The 23,846-nt window shown below is 57.0% G+C and overlaps 1 protein-coding gene across 2 annotated transcripts in view; it reads right to left on the bottom strand.

The window, feature by feature from the left end:
* Window positions 1-22,242, bottom strand: part of LOC147033479 (ubiquitin carboxyl-terminal hydrolase 15-like) — a 52,834-nt gene extending 30,592 nt beyond the window's left edge. Inside the window, exons 1-9 of one of the 2 annotated variants that reach the window (XM_085871664.1) lie at window positions 22,061-22,242; window positions 14,904-15,028; window positions 14,519-14,649; window positions 10,588-10,714; window positions 9,627-9,772; window positions 9,453-9,517; window positions 9,181-9,309; window positions 8,708-8,828; window positions 7,662-7,835 (exon numbers count right to left, since the gene is read on the bottom strand). In XM_085871664.1, coding sequence (XP_085727790.1) covers window positions 7,662-7,835; window positions 8,708-8,828; window positions 9,181-9,309; window positions 9,453-9,517; window positions 9,627-9,772; window positions 10,588-10,714; window positions 14,519-14,649; window positions 14,904-15,028; window positions 22,061-22,149 — 1,107 coding nt within the window. In that variant the 5' untranslated portion in view covers window positions 22,150-22,242. Of the gene's footprint in view, window positions 1-7,661; window positions 7,836-8,707; window positions 8,832-9,180; window positions 9,310-9,452; window positions 9,518-9,626; window positions 9,773-10,587; window positions 10,715-14,518; window positions 14,650-14,903; window positions 15,029-22,060 lie in introns of both variants that reach the window. The other variant, XM_085871663.1, reaches the window with a different exon arrangement.
* Window positions 22,243-23,846: the final 1,604 nt, after the last annotated feature.

A 23,846-nucleotide genomic window follows, 5' to 3' on the forward strand; every position in this document is an offset into this window, starting at 1 on the left:
AAAGAGGAAAGGAAGAAAACAGAGAATGAAACGTTAAGGAACCACACTGAGCAGATTGAACAATTAGAAGCCAAAGCAAAGTCGGAGTGTGCAGAGATGAGAAAGGAATTGGAAAAGAAAGTTTCTGAGTTACAGAAACACCAGAACAAAGGGAGGGAACTACAAAACGAACTGAGAGTGTTAAAAGAGGAAAGGAAGAGAACGGAAAATGAAACTTTAAGAAACCACACTGTACAGATCGAACAGCTGGAAGCGAAGGCCAGATTAAAGAATGAGGAACAAGAAAGAGTACTGAAAGAACAAGGAATGAGACAGGAGAAGGAAATCAGCCAACTGAAGGAAACCACAAGATTGCAGAATGAGATGCAAAAAAGAGTAATGAAGGAAGAACAAATAAGACAGGAGAAGGAAGTCAGCCAACTGAAAGAAATAACGAGATTGCAGAATGAGGAACAAGGAAGACAGTGGAATAGGAAATACAAAGAACAAGAAATGAGACAGGAGAAAGAAATCCATCAATTAAAGGAAACGATGAGATTGCAGAACGAGGAACAAGAGAGACAGTGGAATAAAAAACTGAAAGAGTATGAATTTGAAACGGAACGACAAAAGGAAAAAAATAGGTTGGAATACGAGGAGAAGTTGAAGGAGCAAGGAATGAAGCAGGAAGGAGAAATCAGGAGATTGAAGGACACAAGGAGATTGGAGAGGGAAGAACGAGAGGAACAATGGAATAGAAAACAAAAAGAACATGAATCTGAGGTTGACCAATTGAAAGAAAAGCTGAGGCTGGAGTACGAGGAGATAGACAAAGAACAGCGAATGAAACACAAAATGGAGATGAACCAAATGAAGAAAACCATGAAACTGGATAAGGAAAGACAGGAGAGGAAACGAGGAAGAGTAATTAGACAGCAGCAAATGAAACACAAAAAGGAGGTTAACCAAATGAAGAAAACCATGAAACTGGAGAAGGAAGGACAGGAGAGGAAACGAGCAAGAGTAGTGAGAGAACAGCGAATGAAACACAGGAAGGAAATGAGCCAATTGAAAGAAACAATGAGATTGGAAAACAAAGAGCAGGAGGAACAGTGGGAGAGAAAACAACAACTCTATGAGTGTGAAATTGAACAACTAAAACGGAGAGCGAGATTGGAGTCAACGGAGATTGAGGAGCTCCGGAGGGAGAACGAACAGCTAATGGGGCTCAGAGAGAAAGAACGACTCAGATGGGAAGGAAAAAGGAACCAGGAAGAGACAGAAATAAGGAACAAGGAGAGAAAATGTATAGAGACACGGGAGACAAGAGATGAGGTGAAAGGAATTGCGAGGGAGAGAAAAGAACAATTAAGACGGAAAGCAAGGATGAGGTACGCGGAGATCGTGAAAGAGCAAGGAGTGAAAAACAGGGAAGGACGGGAGCGACTTAAGGAGAAAGCAAGGTTGACCTACATAAAGATAAGGGGAAGACGCCAGAAAGAAGCAGAGACCAATAGACACGAGGAGACGACAGAAAGAATAAAATGTATAGAGACACGGGAGATAGAGGGTGAATTGGACAAGGTTAGTGACGCACACACACACACGGAGGTGGTGGAGGATAATGGGGGTGAGCTCGCGGAACGTGTGGGGACCCAGTGCGAGCACCTGGATGGCCTCCTCCAGGAACGAGGGGAGGGAGTATGCCCCCTTGAGGCAAGTCACGACCAGGTGGGTTCGGTCGTGCTTTGCGAGGTCGAGGGGAGGAGTGCTGCGAACGGGTGCTCGGAGAGCTTGGGGGGTATAGAGGCCCCGGAGACCCTTGTGGGGACACGAATCCCCAGTGTGGTTGTCCCTGTGTGTGTGGTGCAAGGTGTGAGTGCGCCCCCGTGTGTGGAAGCGACCCCGTGTGTGAGTGGTGTGGTGGCGATGGTGCCGGAGTGCGTGCTTCCCAGCACGCCGTGTGTGGATGAGGCACCGTGTGTGGAGGAGGCCGTGTGTGTGGATGAAACGGCCAGTGTGGATGAGGCACCGCGGGTGAGTGCCCCCGCGTGTGTGAGTGAGGCACGGTGTGTGGATGAGGCACCGCGGGTGAGTGCCCCAGCATGCGTGAGTGAACGGCCGAGTGCAAGGGAGACCGTGTGTGTGAGAGAGCGGTATGTGAGGGAGATGTCGGTTGGCATGCGGGAGCACGCAGCCGCGTCTCCCGGGGTGAATGAGATGGAATGGACTGTGAGCGTCGTAACACGCAGGTGTGCGTGGGTCGAATGGCGACGACGACGGCGACAGAAGAAAGAAAGCCGAGTAGCGGCTGTAGTTGTTTCGGGGACCGTGCCGGGTTCACCCAGCAGTGAGCACGAGGTCCGTGCTGTGCAACGCACGAGGCCACCACGTGCTCGCTTGCGAGAGTGAAGTCCCGGTCCGGAAACGCACGCGGTGGATTTGCCGATCCCGCGGACGGACAAAGTTTAGGCAGGATTACGGATTTGGACCGGACGGGTTCTCCACGCGATCGTGTGTGTTAAGCTCCAACGGGCAAGGCACATGTGTTCGCGTGGGGAACCCCTCGAGACGTGGGGCTTGTGTTTTTTTTATGCGCACGGTGACGTCATGGCTGCACGTGGGGTTGGAATCCGGCAGGAGGGGTATCCCTGCCGGATGGTACCGTCCAAGGAGGGACGAGGAACACGTGCAGCTGCATGACGTCACGGGCAGGTGTAAAGAGCGCGAGTTGCCGCGCTGGTGCTGCGCATGAAAAAAAAAAAAAGCAAGCCTCACTTTCGGGTGCACAGGATTCCTGGGCAAGGGGTGGAAGACCCCCTTACCTGGGCACAGGATGGAAACTAGTTCGGGGGAAGGGTTAGCTTAGCTAGACCGACTTCATGGGGCAGGGGTAAGTCCTCATGGAGTCCGTGGAATGGATTAGTTAGAGGGATTGTAGTCAGATTTAGGTTGGGAAATTGATTAATGGGATTATTTGAGGACATGGACAGACTTATGAATGTGTAGAGGGGACGTAGCTTAGCTACGTAGTGTTAAATGGAACGTGCTATAGTGTAAGGGATGACGTGGGAGCACGAGTTAGTTAGGGGAGGTAGTTAGAAGGATGGCAGAGTTCAGCGGTGTGTGTGTTGAAGAGTTGTGGGTTGTGAGGTGAGTACATGTGCTTGGTGAATGAGTGAGGCCAGCGGGTCTGTGTGAGTGGAGTGAATGGGGAATGCATGGTGCGATGAGTGATTGGGGGGAGGAGTGACTCCCACCCAAGGGACCCCGGGGTCAGTGTAAAGTGAGTTAGCTGGGTTAGTCAAATTGAAAAATGGAGGTCGTTTTGTTGTTGGTGGGAAAGTAGGCTCGAGACCCATTTGGAGGGGTGCAGGAGCCCTGTTGACGGGCTTGGGAGCGTGGCTGCGAAAGGTGAGTATCGCTGAGTGGGTACCCCAGGCACCAGGCTAGTCGGCCGTGGTAGGCCAAGGGCCCATGGGGGGCCGGGATAGCGTAGTGGGCACGGGTGCGCCTGCTTGGTGCGGGGGCCCGGGGCGCCATTAGCCGCGTGGGCAGTGTTGTGGGCAAGGGTGACCCTCGGAAAGGGGCCTGGGAAGCCAGCCTGCCACGTGTGCGTTTCAGGGGAGGTGCCATGGGGGGCACTCGCCGGTGTTAGGGAGCTGGTAGGCTCGGAGGCAGTGTAGTGCCCAGGGGTGCCATAGCGGGAGAATCGGCAGAGGGTCGTGGCTGCCAAAGGGAGCCACGTGTCCCAGCCATGAGACCGTGTGAGGGCACGGAGAGAAAATTGGGGGGGCGAGGCCCGAAATTGTGAGGACACCAACACAGGCGACGGGAATCTGGGTTGTTAGAACCAATAGTTTAAGCGAGAGGCGCTTGTTGAAAGCCCCGGGGTAGTTTAGCAGTTAAATGGATAGGGTAGAATAGGAAGTGTACCCCTCCGCACCATCCATCCCCTCGCTCTCGTTGTGGGCCGCTGGACCCACTTTGGTTATAGATTGCTGAACTCTGGGGAGGCCATTCTGAGGCTTGAGTTGGGCCTCGGCACAGGACGCTAGCTCTCCCTTGTTCCCCTCCGGGAAGGGAACGTAGCGGTTGGGAGTAGGCTCGGTGACAGGATAGGTTAGCCGAACAAGGACGATAAAGGGAGTTAGGGGACGATTTAAAGTGGGGAGTTAAAAAAAAAAAAAAAATTAAGTTGGGGCTAAATTGGGGTTTGACAAATTAAGGGAGTGGGTATGTACAGTGACAGGCAAAGGCGATAGGTGGGAGGGAGACAGGTAGGTAGGTCCGAGCCCGCCTTCCAAGTGGCCAGCACCACCGCACTCCCTCCACCAACCTCCACGGAACGGCAAAGGCTGGCCAACTTCATCTGCAGCTGCTGTGCTGCAAGGCCTGTGCCGGCTGGATCGTCTGCAGCTGCTGTGCTGCAAGGCCTGTGCCGGCCAGTTCATCTGCTGGCTGTTTTTCTTCAAGGCCCGTGCCGGCCAGTTCATCTGCCGGCTGTGTTTGCCTGCAGCGGCCTTCTTCTGCGGGCTGTGTTTGCCTGCTGCCTTTGCCATGCCATGCCCACTGCCCACGTACACCAGCCCCGTTCAATTTTTGCTTTGCCCCCCCTGTTCATTGCCATGTGCGCCAGGATCAAGGCAACAGTTTGCAAGCTGCAAGAACTGCCCTGTTGGCAGCTGCAACACGGGCCTGCAGTGGCGGCCCGTGCACCGTATTTGCGTCCATCCAGTCATCCATCCATTCGTTGTGTTCATTGCGTGTGCCACTTGAGCTGGCACGGAGACTGCATTTGTGCAGCCCATGCACCGTTGTGGTTCACTGAGTTCAATTCAAACCATTCATCCATCCATTCGTTGTGCTCATTGCGTGTGCCACTTGAGCTGGCACGGAGACTGCGTTGTGCAGCCCATGCACCGTTGTGGTTCACTGAGTTCAATTCAAACCATTCATCCATCCATTCGTTGTGCTCATTGCGTGTGCCACTTGAGCTGGCACGGAGACTGCATTTGTGCAGCCCATGCACCGTTGTGGTTCACCGAGTTCAATTCAAACCATTCATCCATCCATTCGTTGTGCTCATTGCGTGTGCCACTTGAGCTGGCACGGAGACTGCGTTGTGCAGCCCATGCACCGTTGTGGTTCACTGCGTTCAGTTCAAAATGGAAGGCCTTGGACTGCGTGTGAGCAGCCAGCCACGTTCCCTGTCACCTGCATTGTTTGAGTCAGAGACTGCATGCGAGCAGCCTGGCTCCCTGCTAACTGCTTTCTTTTTGCAGAGTTCAGTGATCCTGGGCCATGGTTTAGTGTAAAATTTGTAAGTTAAGGTTAAGATGTACTGTACATATGAGTGCGCCCCCGGCATGTATGTCCTAGCGCCGGCAATTTTATTTAAGTCGTCCGTGTGAGTGAGTTTGTTTAGGTAGTTACGCAGCCCTTAGGTTATTTATTTTGGGGACACGAATACCATGAATGTCGCACTCAGGGATCCGTAGGTAAAATGTACTAGGGGAAAACTACACATGATGGCACACGAAAATTTGACGACTCGGGACGAGTCTGTAAAAAGGGGAGGGGGTAGTGTTGTGGTTGACCAAATTCACAAACCACCATTCAGGTCCCTTAGGTGAGGTATCTCGGTAAGTATATGTGTAGTTAGGCCCAAACCCGTTGTCTAGAGGGAATAAATGTCATTCATGCGTGCTGCGACTCTTCAGGATAGCCGTTTTTCTTTTACTATCTTTATTTTGGACCAACCGCCATTATTACCACCACCAACCACGTCTCAACAGTCATCACAACATCAACCACCCACCACAACGCCGCTTCACCACAGCAGCCACGACCTTTGCCGTCACACCTCGCAACCGTCGCATCGCCACCGTTCTTGCGCCGCTTGTGGGTACCAGTATTGGACTCGTGCAGGGCGCGCGCCGAACAGCGTGTACAAAACCACGGACTTTCCGCAGAAAAACGGATCAAAAACGACTCACGCCCACTTTTGTTCCGTCCAATCGGTGAGCGAGGGGCGATTTGGCCCCGCCTCCAGGGCGTTCGCTATATGCAAATTCATGGATCAAAATGCATTCACGCCCACTTTTTCTCGGGCCAATGGGGAGCGAGGTGAAAGGTCGAAGGCAGGGGGTCAAAGGCGAAGCCACGGGGCTTATATAAGCGACCGCGTTCGTCAGTCAAGGCAGTTAAGAGTCCGGTCGTGGTGTGCGTTGGAAAGAGTGAGTTCGGAGTTCAAGAGAGTCGTCGGAAGTTGCGCGTTGGAACGAGTTGTCGGCGGAGCTGTGGAGAGGTGGCGGCGGCGAAGACGGACGAGGGGGTGCTCGCGTCGGTGCCGGGAGCTGAAGGCGGGAGGCCGACGGCGCGACCTGGTCGAGGTGGAGACGCTCGTCGCGGGACCCGAGACAGAGTAAAAATCCTCCTTACCCCGAGCATCAGCAACCCCCTACTGTTTCCCCCCGCGCTGAGATAGTGCGACAGAGGGGGCCCCTTTCCCACCCCCTACCAGACACTGTCCGCGAGGCCCGCGGAGTTGAGGCACCACCGCCGCTCCGCGTCTCATCATCAGACGGGTAGGCCCGACACGGTCTCGGCCCCAGGCCCGCCTACCACTCATCCTGGAGGGTGGTTCTCTTTTCTTTTGCTTTGGGAATGTGTGTTGTCGGCGCCGTCTGTGAAGTAAAATTGTATAAGTGTTGCCGTGTGCTCGCGTAGTCGGTATTAGATCTGCATTGTCGCATTTGCTTTTTGTCTTCTTTTCCATGTGCTTTTGGTGGAATTGTATATGTGTGCTTCCCGTGTGCCGCGAAATAAATGTGCTTATTATTGAACTGTTTTCCCGCTTCGCTTCGTCATTTCTTTCATTGAATCCCCATCTTGCTTCACGTAAAGGGTTGGTCATGGGCTAAGACGCCCGATAATTAATCGAACCGTCGAGGCCGACGAATAACACCGCTCGGTTATCCCGATAGTACGGAACGGGTCGCTTAAGTGGCCCGTATCCGAAGTCGACCTGCGGCGAGGTGCGATCGCCCGGTCTACCCTCCGTGTGGGTACTTAGGTAGGTCGAATTTGGCGAGCAACCCTATCCCACGCGGGGGCCGATTGGCTCGATCGCGGTGAGACCGAAAGGTCCACCCGTGACTGGTTCCCGGCGTTAGTCCGAGAGGGTCACGACTGGATTGTCCGTCCGGTGGGCGACGTGCCGCGATTCGAGTTACGTGGCCGTCAGCACGCCGGCGGGCGCGAATCCGCGACAATATATGTGTGTGTGTGTGTGGTGTGTGTGGTGTGTGGTGTGTGGTGTGTGGTGTGTGGTGTGTGGTGTGTGGTGTGTGGTGTGTGGTGTGTGGTGTGTGGTGTGTGGTGTGTGGTGTGTGGTGTGTGGTGTGTGGTGTGTGGTGTGTGGTGTGTGGTGTGTGGTGTGTGTGTTGTGTGTGGGTGGTGTGTGTGTGGTGTGTGTGGTGTGTGTGGAGTGGTGTGTGTGGTGAGTGTGTGGTGTGTGTGTGGTGTGTGTGGTGTGTGTGTGTGGTGTGTGTGTGGTGTGTGTGTGGTGTGTGTGTGGTGTGTGTGTGGTGTGTGTGTGGTGTGTGTGTGGTGTGTGTGTGGTGTGTAAACACACACGTTTCTTTGAAGAAAGAAGAATGAAAACTACGCAAACAGACCTTGAAAGCCCGAGGAGTCACGTAGTTGAAACATCCAGACCACATCTGCTGGATGAGTTCGGCGTACACCTTGGCCATTTCCCCACGCATTCCCAGAGGATTCTGGGTATTCAACTCCTCCAAGTGTGCATTTCTTGTGAAATACTCCGTAAGTGGGGGAGTGTTGCTAAGGCACTGCAGTGAGGGAGAAATGAAGACTAATGTAAACACCACTGAGACAACTCAAAAGTGGAAACAGCAAGTAGAAATGAGTGTTAAGTAATCGTGCAGAGGAGGATACTTGATGCCCAACTTTACATCTGAGGACTTCAGTATTAAAAACACTTTTGTACGCTCAATCGACAAGAATTCATAGAACACTCTACCCCCACACAGTGTTCAAGTAAATAATTCATTCATTATTTTAAAGGTCATATAGAAAAAAATTCAGGAGGTCTTGCACCGTTGATGCAGTCTTATACATGTCCAAGTACTGCAAAACGAGGTTTTTGGAAGCGGTAAGCAGGTGATGTGTGTTCTTCAGTGCTAAAGTATATAATTAAATTTCATTGAAATAAAGATTGTAAAAGTCGAATAAAAAAGAAAATTCATTCTGTAAGTTTACCGCCATTGACGCATTGGCTATTACACCACCTTATCCATCATGTTACATTAATTCTTCATGCCTGTTGTTTGTGTCCTTTATGATGTCTTTGAAAACATCAAGTTTCTCATTTGGAATGATTTTCTCTTTGGTTTGTCTGTCGGGCAGGCGGACAGAGTAAAAATATTATCTCACTGATCCTCTCTACGCACGTGCGATTGGGTCAAATTCAGAGACAAAATACCGCTTAACTGCAGGTTCATTTTCCGATTAGTGTTCAAAATATAACATTCTATTCAAATTAATTTGTTCCTCGATCAAACTGACGTTTGTGGATGGACGGACAGACGGTCAGAGAGAAATGAACCGATTGCTTAACCCCGCTTGTCGCTTCGCATGCGCAGAGTAAAAATGAGGAAGAGTCCACGAGGCAGAAATTTAGGATCAAGGAAGAAGAGCTCACCTGAATTGCAGAATTCATAAAGCAAGTGTTCCCGAGATTACACAGGCCGCAGAGACCGGGGCATCCACTGCCTCGGCCTGGCTCCCGGTACTCGTAGGTGTTGCAGCCGTAAGTGTTGTAGCTGCTGCCACAATTGGAGTGAACAATAAAGATGAATGGAATAAAAGTTTTTGACATTAACAAAAGGTATTCTTTCAAACAATATCGAAACGTCAATCCAAGAAGGCATCCAATCGTTGAAATGACTAAAGTGAGGTACAGGCTTAACTAGCACTCAACGCTGTTCCTCAACACAACCACGTCTCCTATATTTGATACACCTGAAGTGTTCAAGTTCGCGAAAGAGCTCATTCGTTTTACACATTCAAAATACAAACGAAACTAAGCATGATTAAAACATTTCGGCCAAGCAACAGTGTTCATGCCCCGTGCGGTGTAAAAGATGGAGGAAAATTCAAATCTGCGGAATTTACGAGCGTGGGTAGCCGGTGGAGTAGTTTGAGGGTGTGATGGAGAGAGCCGGGCTGGAGGTGGACGAGGAACATGGCGACGTGGAGATGCACGGAGATGCAGAAAAATTGGCGGCAGCACTCGCCACAGACCTGTATCAACAACACAATATAATCTTTTCATTGTATGGCTCACCTGACAATCAACCATCTTTGATGGACGACAAATTTAAATTGTTTGAATCAATCGAGGTAAGCCTTCGTGTACAAGTACAACATGCCGGCCTGATTCTTACTTGTGATTGTTGGTGAAATGACGGGGCCACGACCCGTCGGCGGCTTTTTGTTCAATTACGAGAATCTGCGCACGTGCCCGCACAAAAACAGGAGTTAAACAACAGCCTTAGCTTTAAACCAGGAAAACCAAGTTGCAACGACCGTTTAAATCAGCTGAATTCCCACTCATTTACCTGCCCTTGGCAGAGTCCAGCATCTTGGATCGTGCTCTCAGGCTTATTGAGAGCCTCGTAATTGTTAGCAGAGTATTTGTTCCAAAGGCGCGTCTCTTGGTCGTCGGCAATCTTGAACAATTTTTTCATCTCATTTTCTATTGTCCCTGGGGTATGAAAACCAAAATGTGAAAGAGCGGTGGCACACTGTACTGCAGTGCAACAGTGCATACGGTTGTGGGGAATCATTAGGGGGAGAAGAAAAGTGGAGCACAGCAGGGAAGAGGAACCGCGCCTGAGGCGGGGGAGAGGAACCACGCGCGAGGAGGGGGAGAGGAACCGTGCCCGAGGCGGGGGAGAGGAACAGCGCCCGAGGCGGGGGAGAGGAACCGCGCCCGAGGCGGGGGAGAGGAACCGCGCCCGAGGCGGGGGAGAGGAACCGCGCCCGAGTCGGGGGAGAGGAACCGCGCCCGAGTCGGGGGAGAGGAACCGCGCCCGAGTCGGGGGAGAGGAACCGCGCCCGAGTCGGGGGAGAGGAACCGCGCCCGAGTCGGGGGAGAGGAACCGCGCCCGAGTCGGGGGAGAGGAACCGCGCCCGAGTCGGGGGAGAGGAACCGCGCCCGAGTCGGGGGAGAGGAACCGCGCCCGAGTCGGGGGAGAGGAACCGCGCCCGAGTCGGGGGAGAGGAACCGCGCCCGAGTCGGGGGAGAGGAACCGCGCCCGAGGCGGGGGAGAGGAACCGCGCCCGAGGCGGGGGAGAGGAACCGCGCCCGAGGCGGGGGAGAGGAACCGCGCCCGAGGCGGGGGAGAGGAACCGCGCCCGAGGCGGGGGAGAGGAACCGCGCCCGAGGCGGGGGAGAGGAACCGCGCGCGAGGAGGGGGGAGAGGAACCGTGCGCGAGGAGGGGGGAGAGGAACCGCGCGCGAGGAGGGGGGGGGGGAGAAACCGAGTTTGGGTTCAAAACTTTGCAGAGCATTCTCACCAATGGTATCAGCCTTGCTGAAGTGCCTAACAAGACTGTTCTCGACTTCCGCATCTTTACAAAGAATCAGCTCTGTTAGGTATACCTCCACCTTGCAATGCTTCACAAACATTCCATATTCTACCACCTGCAACACACACACACACACACACACACACACACACACACACACACACACACACACACACACACACACACACACACACACACACACACACACACACACACACACACACACACTAAAACTCATGCAATGCAAACCTTGGCAAAGACAGCTACAAGGGATAAACACAAAAATACCACACAAGGCACAAATATCTGTGGACGAGGTGTGAAGCAACAGAATGATCAAGGAAACTTAATTTGCGGACGCTAATGGATTCAGAAGGGGATTCGAATGGATCAGCTGACTGAATCTCTAAATTTTCCCCCTGGATCAAGCCAAACAGTCAAAGACAAGTCACAGTTTTTCTTTTCTCATTTCGATTTACTCTCCAGATGTTCCCAAGAAACACGACGGACATTCAATAAAATTAAACTAACAAGATACTCACACAATTAAATTCCAACATGCACCATTTGTATTTCCTATCAATGAGACGAGTCCATACAATCGAGAAGAAAATTCACAACCATGTTAATTAATTATACGCACAAGAGGTTGCGTTGCAGCAGTTTCGGCATTTCGTGCCATCGTGAGCAACTCGTTCGTGGAACCTTTTTACCTTCCCAACGAGAGGTTCAACTCGCACTGCAAAACCATGGTTTGTGTGCAGATCTCGTGAGCAGAAACCGAGGATTTTTCAGATTGTAAACCCGTAGTGTTGGTGTCACCATAACTACCCAGGATAAAAATTACCAGAGTTGGTGTCAAAGCCACCCAATGCTCACCTCTTTATACATTTATCGTTTTTAAAAGACTAGTCTAATAATATTTTTTATAAAGCAATGCAGTGAAGTCTGATGCAAATAATTTTAAAGCAATATATGTATTTGTCGATATATGTATTATTATGTACAATATATGTATTAGTACACATATTAAATGAATGGCAAGCGTCTAGTATAAATAGGCGAGCATTGGGTGGCTTTGACACCATCTTAGGTTGAAAAAAAAAAAAAATCAATCATTTGTTAATTTCAACTTCACTACACCAATAGTATACCCCAAAGGAACCTCCATGCCAAATATCAGCCTCCTAGTACATATTAAATAAATGGCAAGCTTCTAAATAACTTGCACCAAAAACTTTAACATTTTCATGCTGACGCTGACGCTCACACTCACGCCGGGGGTATCGCTATAGCTCTCTGTTCTTTGAGTAGGCGAGCTAAAAATAGCAAATTCTTCAACATTTTTCCTTAAATCCAAACAAAACGGGATGCAAGCTTTGTATCTCGTGTGCATTACAAGATGGCCTTTTTAGCTCGCCTGTTCGAAGAACAGAGAGCTACAACGATACCCCTGGCGTGAGCATGAAAATGTTTAAGTTTTTGGTGCAAGTTATTTATTTAGAAGCTTGCCATTCATTTAATATGTATACTAGGATGCTGATATTTGGCATGGAGGTTCCTTTGGGGTATACTATTGGTGTAGTGAAGTTGAAATTAACAAATGATTTTTTTTTTTTTTAATTTCAACCTAAGATGGTGTCAAAGCCACCCAATGCTCGCCTATTTATATTAGACGCTTGCCATTCATTTAATATGTGTACTAGTTTACTGATTACAATATACGAAAATAGTCGCGAATTCGCGCCTGCCGGCGTGCGAACGGCTGCGTAACTCGAATCGCGGAACGTCGCCCACCGGACGGACAATTCTGTCGTGACCCTCTCGGAACAACGCCGGGAGCTAGTCACGGGTGGGGGTTTAACCTCACCACGATCGTGCCAATTGCCCACCCGCGCAGGATAGGGTTACTCGCCAAATTCGATCTACCTAAGTACCTGCGTGAATGGTCGACTGGGCGATCGTACCACGCCACAGGCCGACTCCGGACACGAACCGCTTAAGCGGTCCGTTCCGTGCTACAGTGATAACCGAGCGGTGTTATCGTCGGCCTTGACGGTTCCGATTAATTACTGGGATGTTGCACCCACTACGAACCCCTTACGTGATGCAAGATGGAGGGTCAATAAAAAGGAAAAGAGACGAAGCAGAGCGGGAACAGTTCAACAAGCAAGCATTTTATTCACACGCACACACAGACAAGCACAGAAGGCATGTATTTACAGCCATACAATTATGCACAAAAAGCAAATGTAACAAAAGAAACGATGCAGAGCTACAACCAAATACGCGTACACACGGCAACACTTAAAACAATACTACTTGAGCCAGACTGGCACCACCCACAGACATTTATACAAAAAGCAAAGGAAGGAAAAGAAAGAAAGAAGTCGCGACTTCCCTTTTATGGCTGGTGAGTCCCTCTCCCGCGACCGTCAGCGTGGTCGCGCATGGCCCCGACCTCTCTCGTGGCCGGCGAACCCCTCTCCGGAACTCCCCGTCCAGACGCGGAGGTCCACCTCACTACTGGCGCTCCCGCGTCTCCCGTCCGTGCCTTCGTGACAGGGCCGCTCACCAAGGCGCGGGCGCAGGACCGCTTCCCGAAGACCAACTCCACAAAAACCAACCAGACCACCAGCCAAGACGAAGAGGAAGAGGCGGAAGAGGAAGCGCGCAAGAGGAAGAGGCTCAAGAGGAAGAAGCTCAGGAGGAAGAGGCTCAAGAGGAAGAGGCACCCGAGGAGGCGGCTCAAGAGGAAGAGGCTGAAGAGGAAGCGCTAGCGCGCCCACCCGTGTCCGTCTTTTATAGCGCCGGGCTCCGCCCTTCGCCCCGTTCTCGGCTCCACCTCCCTTCGAGAGGGTTCCCGAAAAGGGCGTTCCCTTACGCTTTCCCTCCACCCCGCCCCGTGCGGGGGCCGGGGGTCAGTTTTTGGCTCTGGGCCAGAGAATTATTCCCCCAAAATGAGACCCCTCGTTCACATGACCTCTGACCTTTGACCTGCATCACCCCTCCTCCACCCCAAAGCGCGGGGAAGTCAAACGGAAGAAACAGGCGGGGAAAACCTGCGCATCCTCGCAGTTCCCTTATTGGCGCCTTTGTTTGCCGTTCGGAAGCGGACGTAGTGGCGAAGATGTAGCAGCGTAGATGGTGGAGGTGGCGTGGTTGGCGCTGTGATGGGGATGGCGTGGTTGTTGAAATGTTGTGCGTTTGAAATAAAATATAGAACAGAAAAATGGCTAACTGGAGGATCGCAGCCCGAATGGATCACATAAATTCCCTCTATACAACAGGTATGGGCTAACTACACATGTACCTATGAAGATATCTCACCTGAGGGCCCTTTATGGTGTAATGCGAATTTCCACAGCCGTAACAATACATATATTGCTTTAAAATTATTTGGATCAGACTTCACTGCAATGCTTTATAAAAAAAATAGTATTAGACTAGTCTTTTATAAACGATAAATGTATAAACAGGCAAGCATTGGGTGGCTTTGACACAAAGTCTCTGGTTATAATGAGCGAGTGCACTTAGAGTGCAGCTCAAAGACCTTCGAGACTTAACCAAAGATGCAGGGAGCCCCCAGCACCACCACTCAGTCCCTGAAGAAAATTGTGACCTGAAAAGTCTATCGACTTTCTAACGAAGCTCCGAGAGATGTGCCTGACTGAAGGCCATTTCAAGGCTAGGCAAATTGAAATAAGAAAATGAAGAGATGCAGGGAATGTTATCGTCACGACTCCAGAAAGGAATGGCACAAAATGGGATTTTAAAAAGAATTTAATTGGGGTGTGCAACGAGCTATGAAACTCAGTCCCCAAAACCTAATGAAACTTCACACCTTCGGCATGGTCGCATCACTCTCGTTACAAGATCTTTCCTTCAGATTGCACAGGGGCGTGCACCATAGACTGACCTTCCGGGCAATTGGATTCTGGCCTTCCACAAAGCCGTACCAGGACACCAACTTGTTCCAGGCATCGGTCGGAACGAGCACATAGTCAAGTTCATCGATCAGACGGTCACGGAGGACTTGACTTTCTGAATCTGGTCCGTCGGCAGAAAAAAATATTAAAAAATTTAAAAGGCAACAACATCCTGTAACCTGCCAAGGCCAGCCTTTTTGGATGCAGGGAAACGTCACACACACACACACACACACACACACACACACACACACACACACACACACACACACACACACACACACACACACACACACACACACACACACACACTTGACCAGGACATTCACTCATCATCAAGAGAACAGATAGAGTGACATCCGGGAGACCAATTACCTCGAAGCAACCCCGAATTGTCAATGCAGCCAGGTGGGCTCTGATCTCCGACGTGCTGCAGATCCCACGTGTCGAAACCAACAAACTTCTTCCATTGCTTGAACCACCAGCTGTCGATCAAGTACCTGCAACGAGACAGGAAACTTGCAGAACGTGAAACACCAGGTTTCATGAGAAGCCGGTCGTTGTAGAGACTCTCATCGGAGATTCGTGGTTTTCAATTTGGCACAAACAAACCCGCACAGGAAAAAACACCAGATCCCGCCCAACCACGCCGTTCCGCGCCAGGTTCCGCCCAACCGCTCCGCGCCAGGTGCCGCCCAACCGCTCCGCGCCAGGTGCCGCCCAACCGCTCCGCGCCAGGTGCCGCCCAACCGCTCCGCGCCAGGTGCCGCCCAACCGCTCCGCTCCGCGCCAGGTGCCGCCCAACCGCTCCGCTCCGCGCCAGGTGCCGCCCAACCGCTCCGCTCCGCGCCAGGTGCCGCCCAACCGCTCCGCTCCGCGCCAGGTGCCGCCCAACCGCTCCGCTCCGCGCCAGGTGCCGCCCAACCGCTCCGCGCCAGGTGCCGCCCAACCGCTCCGCTCCGCGCCAGGTGCCGCCCAACCGCTCCGCTCCAGGTGCCGCCCAACCGCTCCGCTCCGCGCCAGGTTCCGCCCAACCGCTCCGCTCCGCGCCAGGTTCCGCCCAACCGCTCCGCCCCGCGCCAGGTTCCGCCCAACCGCTCCGCCCCGCGCCAGGTGCCGCCCAACCGCTCCGCCCCGCGCCAGGTGCCGCCCAACCGCTCCGCCCCGCGCCAGGTGCTGCCCAACCGCTCCGCCCCGCGCCAGGTGCCGCCCAACCGCTCCGCCCCGCGCCAGGTGCCGCCCAACCATGCCACTCCGCGCCAGGTTCCGCCCAACCACTCCGCGCCAGGTTCCGCCCAACCACTCCGCGCCAGGTTCCGCCCAACCACTCCGCGCCAGGTTCCGCCCAACCACTCTGCGCCAGGTTCCGCCCAACCACTCCGCGCCAGGTGCCGCCCAACCACTCCGCGCCAGGTGCCGCCCAACCACTCCGCGCCAGGTGCCGCCCAACCACTCCGCGCCAGGTGCCGCCCAACCACTCCGCGCCAGGTTCCGCCCAACCACTCCGCGCCAGGTGCCGCCCAACCACTCCGTGCCAGGTGCCGCCCAACCACTCTGCGCCAGGTGCCGCCCAACCACTCCGCGCCAGGTGCCGCCCAACCACTCCGCGCCAGGTGCCGCCCAACCACTCCGCGCCAGGTTCTGCCCAACCACTCCGCGCCAGGTGCCGCCCAACCACTCCGTGCACTCCGTGGCGCAATCCACAGCACATTACATATTAATTACTCTATCATTCTGATACAAGGTCACACAAGGCGTTATCAACCATCACGTCGACCATTTGGCCAAATAATACAAACTCTGCTGGAGATTTTCACTTTCAAATGCAGCTTGAGCATTTATCATGATAAACACCACCAGCAGGAGCATTCGCGGGGGGCGGGGGGTGTCGGGAAGGTTGCCGGCGGACGTCACGGGGGACGGGGGTGTCGGGGGGTTTTGGGGGGCGCCGGGGGAGACCACGGGGCGCCGGGGGACACGGCGGGGGGCGCGGGGGACACGGCGGGGGAGACCACGGGGGGGGCGCCGGGGGACACGGCGGGGGGGCGCCGGGGACACCGTGGGGGCGCCGGGGGACACCGCGGGGGGTGCCCAGGGGACGGGGGGTGGAGAGTGCCCAGGGACGGGGGGTGGAGAGTGCCCAGGGGACGGGGGTGGAGAGTGCCCAGGGGACGGGGGGTGGAGAGTGCCCAGGGGACGGGGGTGGAGAGTGCCCAGGGGACGGGGGTGGAGAGTGCCCAGGGACGGGGGGTGGAGAGTGCCCAGGGGACGGGGGTGGAGAGTGCCCAGGGGACGGGGTGGAGAGTGCCCAGGGGACGGGGGTGGAGAGTGCCCAGGGGACGGGGGTGGAGAGTGCCCAGGGACGGGGTGGAGAGTGCCCAGGGGACGGGGGGGTGGAGAGTGCCCAGGGGACGGGGGGTGGAGAGTGCCCAGGGGACGGGGGTGGAGAGTGCCCAGGGGACGGGGGTGGAGAGTGCCCAGGGGACGGGGGTGGAGAGTGCCCAGGGGACGGGGGTGGAGAGTGCCCAGGGGACGGGGGTGGAGAGTGCCCAGGGGACGGGGGTGGAGAGTGCCCAGGGGACGGGGGGTGGGAGAGTGCCCAGGGGACGGGGTGGAGAGTGCCCAGGGGACGGGGTGGAGAGTGCCCAGGGGACGGGGGGTGGAGAGTGCCCAGGGGACGGGGGTGGAGAGTGCCCAGGGGACGGGGGTGGAGAGTGCCCAGGGGACGGGGGTGGAGAGTGCCCAGGGGACGGGGGGTGGAGAGTGCCCAGGGGACGGGGGTGGAGAGTGCCCAGGGGACGGGGGTGGAGAGTGCCCAGGGGACGGGGGTGGAGAGTGCCCAGGGGACGGGGTGGAGAGTGCCCAGGGGACGGGGTGGAGAGTGCCCAGGGGACGGGGGTGGAGAGTGCCCAGGGGACGGGGGTGGAGAGTGCCCAGGGGACGGGGGGTGGAGAGTGCCCAGGGGACGGGGGTGGAGAGTGCCCAGGGGACGGGGGTGGAGAGTGCCCAGGGACGGGGGTGGAGAGTGCCCAGGGGACGGGGTGGAGAGTGCCCAGGGGACGGGGGTGGAGAGTGCCCAGGGGACGGGGGTGGAGAGTGCCCAGGGGACGGGGGTGGAGAGTGCCCAGGGGACGGGGGGTGGAGAGTGCCCAGGGGACGGGGGGTGGAGAGTGCCCAGGGGACGGGGGGTGGAGAGTGCCCAGGGGACGGGGGTGGAGAGTGCCCAGGGGACGGGGGGGTGGAGAGTGCCCAGGGGACGGGGGAGGAGAGTGCTCAGGGGACGGGGGGTGGAGAGTGCCCAGGGGACGGGGGTGGAGAGTGCCCAGGGACGGGGGTGGAGAGTGCCCAGGGGACGGGGGGTGGAGAGTGCCCAGGGGACGGGGTGGAGAGTGCCCAGGGGACGGGGGTGGAGAGTGCCCAGGGGACGGGGGGTGGAGAGTGCCCAGGGGACGGGGGTGGAGAGTGCCCAGGGGACGGGGGGTGAGAGTGCCCAGGGGACGGGGGGTGGAGAGTGCCCAGGGGACGGGGGGTGGAGAGTGCCCAGGGGACGGGGGTGGAGAGTGCCCAGGGGACGGGGGGTGGAGAGTGCCCAGGGGACGGGGGTGGAGAGTGCCCAGGGGACGGGGGGTGGAGAGTGCCCAGGGGACGGGGGTGGAGAGTGCCCAGGGGACGGGGGGTGGAGAGTGCCCAGGGGACGGGGGTGGAGAGTGCCCAGGGACGGGGGTGGAGAGTGCCCAGGGGACGGGGGTGGAGAGTGCCCAGGGGACGGGGGGTGGGAGAGTGCCCAGGGGACGGGGTGGAGAGTGCCCAGGGGACGGGGGGTGGAGAGTGCCCAGGGGACGGGGGTGGAGAGTGCCCAGGGGACGGGGGTGGAGAGTGCCCAGGGGACGGGGGTGGAGAGTGCCCAGGGGACGGGGGTGGAGAGTGCCCAGGGGACGGGGGTGGAGAGTGCCCAGGGGACGGGGGGTGGAGAGTGCCCAGGGGACGGGGGGTGGAGAGTGCCCAGGGGACGGGGGGTGGAGAGTGCCCAGGGGACGGGGGTGGAGAGTGCCCAGGGGACGGGGGTGGAGAGTGCCCAGGGGACGGGGGGTGGAGAGTGCCCAGGGGACGGGGGTGGAGAGTGCCCAGGGGACGGGGGGTGGAGAGTGCCCAGGGGACGGGGGGTGGAGAGTGCCCAGGGGACGGGGGGTGGAGAGTGCCCAGGGGACGGGGGGTGGAGAGTGCCCAGGGGACGGGGGGTGGAGAGTGCCCAGGGGACGGGGTGGAGAGTGCCCAGGGGACGGGGGGTGGAGAGTGCCCAGGGGACGGGGGTGGAGAGTGCCCAGGGGACGGGGGTGGAGAGTGCCCAGGGGACGGGGGTGGAGAGTGCCCAGGGGACGGGGGGGTGGAGAGTGCCCAGGGGACGGGGTGGAGAGTGCCCAGGGGACGGGGGTGGAGAGTGCCCAGGGACGGGGGGGTGGAGAGTGCCCAGGGGACGGGGGGTGGAGAGTGCCCAGGGGACGGGGTGGAGAGTGCCCAGGGACGGGGGTGGAGAGTGCCCAGGGGACGGGGGGTGGAGAGTGCCCAGGGGACGGGTGGAGAGTGCCCAGGGGACGGGGTGGAGAGTGCCCAGGGGACGGGGGGTGGAGAGTGCCCAGGGGACGGGGGGGTGGAGAGTGCCCAGGGACGGGGGTGGAGAGTGCCCAGGGGACGGGGGGTGGAGAGTGCCCAGGGGACGGGGGTGGAGAGTGCCCAGGGGACGGGGGTGGAGAGTGCCCAGGGGACGGGGGTGGAGAGTGCCCAGGGGACGGGGGGTGGAGAGTGCCCAGGGGACGGGGTGGAGAGTGCCCAGGGGACGGGGGGTGGAGAGTGCCCAGGGGACGGGGGTGGAGAGTGCCCAGGGGACGGGGGTGGAGAGTGCCCAGGGGACGGGGGGTGGAGAGTGCCCAGGGACGGGGGGGTGGAGAGTGCCCAGGGGACGGGGGTGGAGAGTGCCCAGGGGACGGGGGTGGAGAGTGCCCAGGGGACGGGGGGTGGAGAGTGCCCAGGGGACGGGGGGTGGGAGAGTGCCCAGGGGACGGGGGTGGAGAGTGCCCAGGGGACGGGGTGGAGAGTGCCCAGGGACGGGGGTGGAGAGTGCCCAGGGGACGGGGGTGGAGAGTGCCCAGGGGACGGGGGGTGGAGAGTGCCCAGGGGACGGGGGTGGAGAGTGCCCAGGGGACGGGGTGGAGAGTGCCCAGGGGACGGGGGGTGGAGAGTGCCCAGGGGACGGGGGTGGAGAGTGCCCAGGGGACGGGGGTGGAGAGTGCCCAGGGGACGGGGGTGGAGAGTGCCCAGGGGACGGGGGTGGAGAGTGCCCAGGGGACGGGGGGTGGAGAGTGCCCAGGGGACGGGGGGTGGAGAGTGCCCAGGGGACGGGGGGTGGAGAGTGCCCAGGGGACGGGGTGGAGAGTGCCCAGGGGACGGGGGTGGAGAGTGCCCAGGGGACGGGGGGTGGAGAGTGCCCAGGGGACGGGGGGTGGAGAGTGCCCAGGGGACGGGGGTGGAGAGTGCCCAGGGGACGGGGGGTGGAGAGTGCCCAGGGGACGGGGTGGAGAGTGCCCAGGGGACGGGGGGGTGGAGAGTGCCCAGGGGACGGGGGGTGGAGAGTGCCCAGGGGACGGGGTGAGAGTGCCCAGGGGACGGGGGTGGAGAGTGCCCAGGGGACGGGGGTGGAGAGTGCCCAGGGGACGGGGGGTGGAGAGTGCCCAGGGGACGGGGGGGTGGAGAGTGCCCAGGGGACGGGGGTGGAGAGTGCCCAGGGGACGGGGGTGGAGAGTGCCCAGGGACGGGGGTGGAGAGTGCCCAGGGGACGGGGGGTGGAGAGTGCCCAGGGGACGGGGGTGGAGAGTGCCCAGGGGACGGGGTGGAGAGTGCCCAGGGGACGGGGGGTGGAGAGTGCCCAGGGGACGGGGGGTGGAGAGTGCCCAGGGGACGGGGGTGGAGAGTGCCCAGGGGACGGGGGTGGAGAGTGCCCAGGGACGGGGGTGGAGAGTGCCCAGGGGACGGGGTGGAGAGTGCCCAGGGGACGGGGGGTGGAGAGTGCCCAGGGGACGGGGGTGGAGAGTGCCCAGGGGACGGGGTGGAGAGTGCCCAGGGACGGGGGGTGGAGAGTGCCCAGGGGACGGGGTGGAGAGTGCCCAGGGGACGGGGGGTGGAGAGTGCCCAGGGACGGGGGGTGGAGAGTGCCCAGGGGACGGGGGTGGAGAGTGCCCAGGGGACGGGGGTGGAGAGTGCCCAGGGGACGGGGGGGTGGAGAGTGCCCAGGGGACGGGGGTGGAGAGTGCCCAGGGGACGGGGGGGGTGGAGAGTGCCCAGGGGACGGGGGGGTGGAGAGTGCCCAGGGGACGGGGGTGGAGAGTGCCCAGGGACGGGGGTGGAGAGTGCCCAGGGGACGGGGGTGGAGAGTGCCCAGGGGACGGGGGGTGGGAGAGTGCCCAGGGGACGGGGGGTGGAGAGTGCCCAGGGGACGGGGGGTGGAGAGTGCCCAGGGGACGGGGTGGAGAGTGCCCAGGGGACGGGGGTGGAGAGTGCCCAGGGGACGGGGGGTGGAGAGTGCCCAGGGGACGGGGGGTGGAGAGTGCCCAGGGGACGGGGGGTGGAGAGTGCCCAGGGGACGGGGGGTGGAGAGTGCCCAGGGGACGGGGTGGAGAGTGCCCAGGGGACGGGGGTGGAGAGTGCCCAGGGGACGGGGGTGGAGAGTGCCCAGGGGACGGGGGTGGAGAGTGCCCAGGGGACGGGGTGGAGAGTGCCCAGGGGACGGGGGTGGAGAGTGCCCAGGGGACGGGGGGTGGAGAGTGCCCAGGGGACGGGGGGTGGAGAGTGCCCAGGGACGGGGGTGGAGAGTGCCCAGGGGACGGGGGGTGGAGAGTGCCCAGGGGACGGGGGGTGGAGAGTGCCCAGGGGACGGGGGGTGGAGAGTGCCCAGGGGACGGGGGGTGGAGAGTGCCCAGGGGACGGGGGGTGGAGAGTGCCCAGGGGACGGCGGGTGGAGAGAGTGCCCAGGGGACGGCGGGTGGAGAGAGTGCCCAGGGGACGGCGGGTGGAGAGAGTGCCCAGGGGACGGCGGGAGAGTGCCCAGGGGACGGCGGGAGCGCCACTCGCGCATTTTAACGCACCGCATGTTTGGTGCCACAACAAACCACCACCACCAAGGTATCAGGGAAAGCCCCACTCGTTGTTAAACGACCCAACATTGTTGAACATTTCGGTTCACGTCATATTAAATGACAACCTCGGGTTATTATTTCTAGAAATTATGATAGTTATCCCCATAAATAATAAGAGGTTTATATCCGGATCACCACGAGTTTCCCCAATAAGTATCTATCACTACTTCATGAACGGACATCTCACGGACCAGAAATGTAAACATCGAACGTTCTCCGTCCGGGCGACAACGTCCACCTGCACCGGGAGCGATCCCGGCACACAAGGCCTCAACGACACAAACGTCCGGGTGACGAACCCAAGCGGACCCGATGTGAACCGAGCCGTCACGGGTACCCGCCTACCAAGTGTCTCCCTTCTTGAGGTTCGTCCGGAGCAACATCGACATGTCCACTCGCTGCGTCTCCACCGCCGGCACGCCGCCCTCCGCCATGGCCACGGCGCGCCCTCCGGGACGTGAGGCCAACGCGTTCCGCTTTCTTCCGGGATTCCAAATTCCGTTTCTTTCAATTCATCGTTCGATCTCCTCCTCTTCCTTTACTTCCGTTAAGATTGCCATGATTTTTATTTATCTATTTTTAATTTATTGTACTTTCTTATATCGTCAAACTGAACTATTCATTTTCAAAGAAAATGGGTCAATAAGTAAAATGAATTATAATCACAATTTGTTTTGTATCGTGAATGTATAAACACCTTCATTTATAATTTATTGTGAGGTTAAAAAAATTAAATAAAATTTAAAAAAATTAAATAAATAAATTACCGTTTGATTATACACCGCTCAAACTCCTCACAATAAATGGTACACACCTGCGTCGGAATCGTTTGCAAAAGGTAGTTTTATTTAAATAATAAAAATAATAATAATAAATAAAGGGCTGCTGATAAAACATCGTTAATTTATTTAATGGGAAAGTTTGAAAGATTGAAAGGGAAGGTTAAAAAAATAGAATAAAAATTGGACCTGCACCTGTCCTGATAAAGCTCACCTGGATCGACAGGAGCAACGGTCACTCAAATTCCCTCGCACACATCAAATCGTGTGAAGTTTCGAAGAAGACAGGAAATACCTCTTTTTTGTGGGGGGGGGGCGGGTCAAAACCCTCCTGTAGACCCCTTTAATGAGCGCAGATTGTGATGCGGTCAATGCACCTTCGTCACGGGTATCAGTTGAGACCTTGTGGCCAAGTTGCATCAAAATTGTGTTTAGTTCAAGTGATAATGACTGAAGTGTTTACGGACTGACTGATCACCCACTCACTCACTCACCTCTGGACGCTGCTCGATCACATAAACGCACCTGACTAAAGTTCAGGTGAGCTAATAATTGTGATTCACGAGCGGGGGGGGGTCTCTCCAACTGTCTAGTCTGGGGTGTGTTCCATTTCCAATCAGATTGAAATCGCTTGCTAAGCCAGCCGTTCCTTATCAACCCTTTGGATGGAGTGCTTAAGCCACCTGGCGAGCACTTGACAAGCTGATTCGCAATGGAACAGACCCCTGGGTTTAAATCCCGACCAGCTGTTCAAAGAAACTGGTTTTGCAGGCAGGGTGACATTGTTACGGATCTGGAAACCATTCGCATTCACACATACAGTTGAGCCAAAGTTTAGTTATTTCGTTAAGTACATATGGATAGTTAGAATTCCTCCCCGATGTCCAATGGGAATTTCACGTGTGGGCAGCGAGTTTCTTTCTCGTTCGTCTTCTGCATTAAATCCCCCCTCCACTCGTTCAGCGCCATTACGCACGTGTTCGAGGCCTCGTCCAATCGGGTGTGAGATCACCTCAGGGCCGACTCCACCCCAGCAAGATGGAATGTTCCCCTCGTCCAATCCGGAGGCGAGTTACCTCAGAGCAGATCCCTCCACCTGCCAGAGGGGAGGAATAAGAAGGATCGCGAGCTGTATCCGTTGTTGGTTGGTGGTGTGTCGCGGTCTGGTCTTGTTCAGAGTTCCTTGGTGGTCGGTGGTCGGTGGTCGTGCTGGTGCTCGTGGTGGTGGTGGTGGTCGTGGCGGAGGTGTTTCGTGGTGCTTGTGTCGTCGATCATCGTTCGTGGCAGCCAGGATCGTGGGCTCGTTGGATTCTGGGTCGTGGGTTCGAGTCCCACCGTGGTGGATTGTGTTG

This window comes from Eptatretus burgeri, chromosome 2, assembly GCF_056783735.1.
Source record: "Eptatretus burgeri isolate ZD-2024b chromosome 2, Ebu_testis_v1, whole genome shotgun sequence".
Taxonomy (NCBI): domain Eukaryota; kingdom Metazoa; phylum Chordata; class Myxini; order Myxiniformes; family Myxinidae; genus Eptatretus; species Eptatretus burgeri.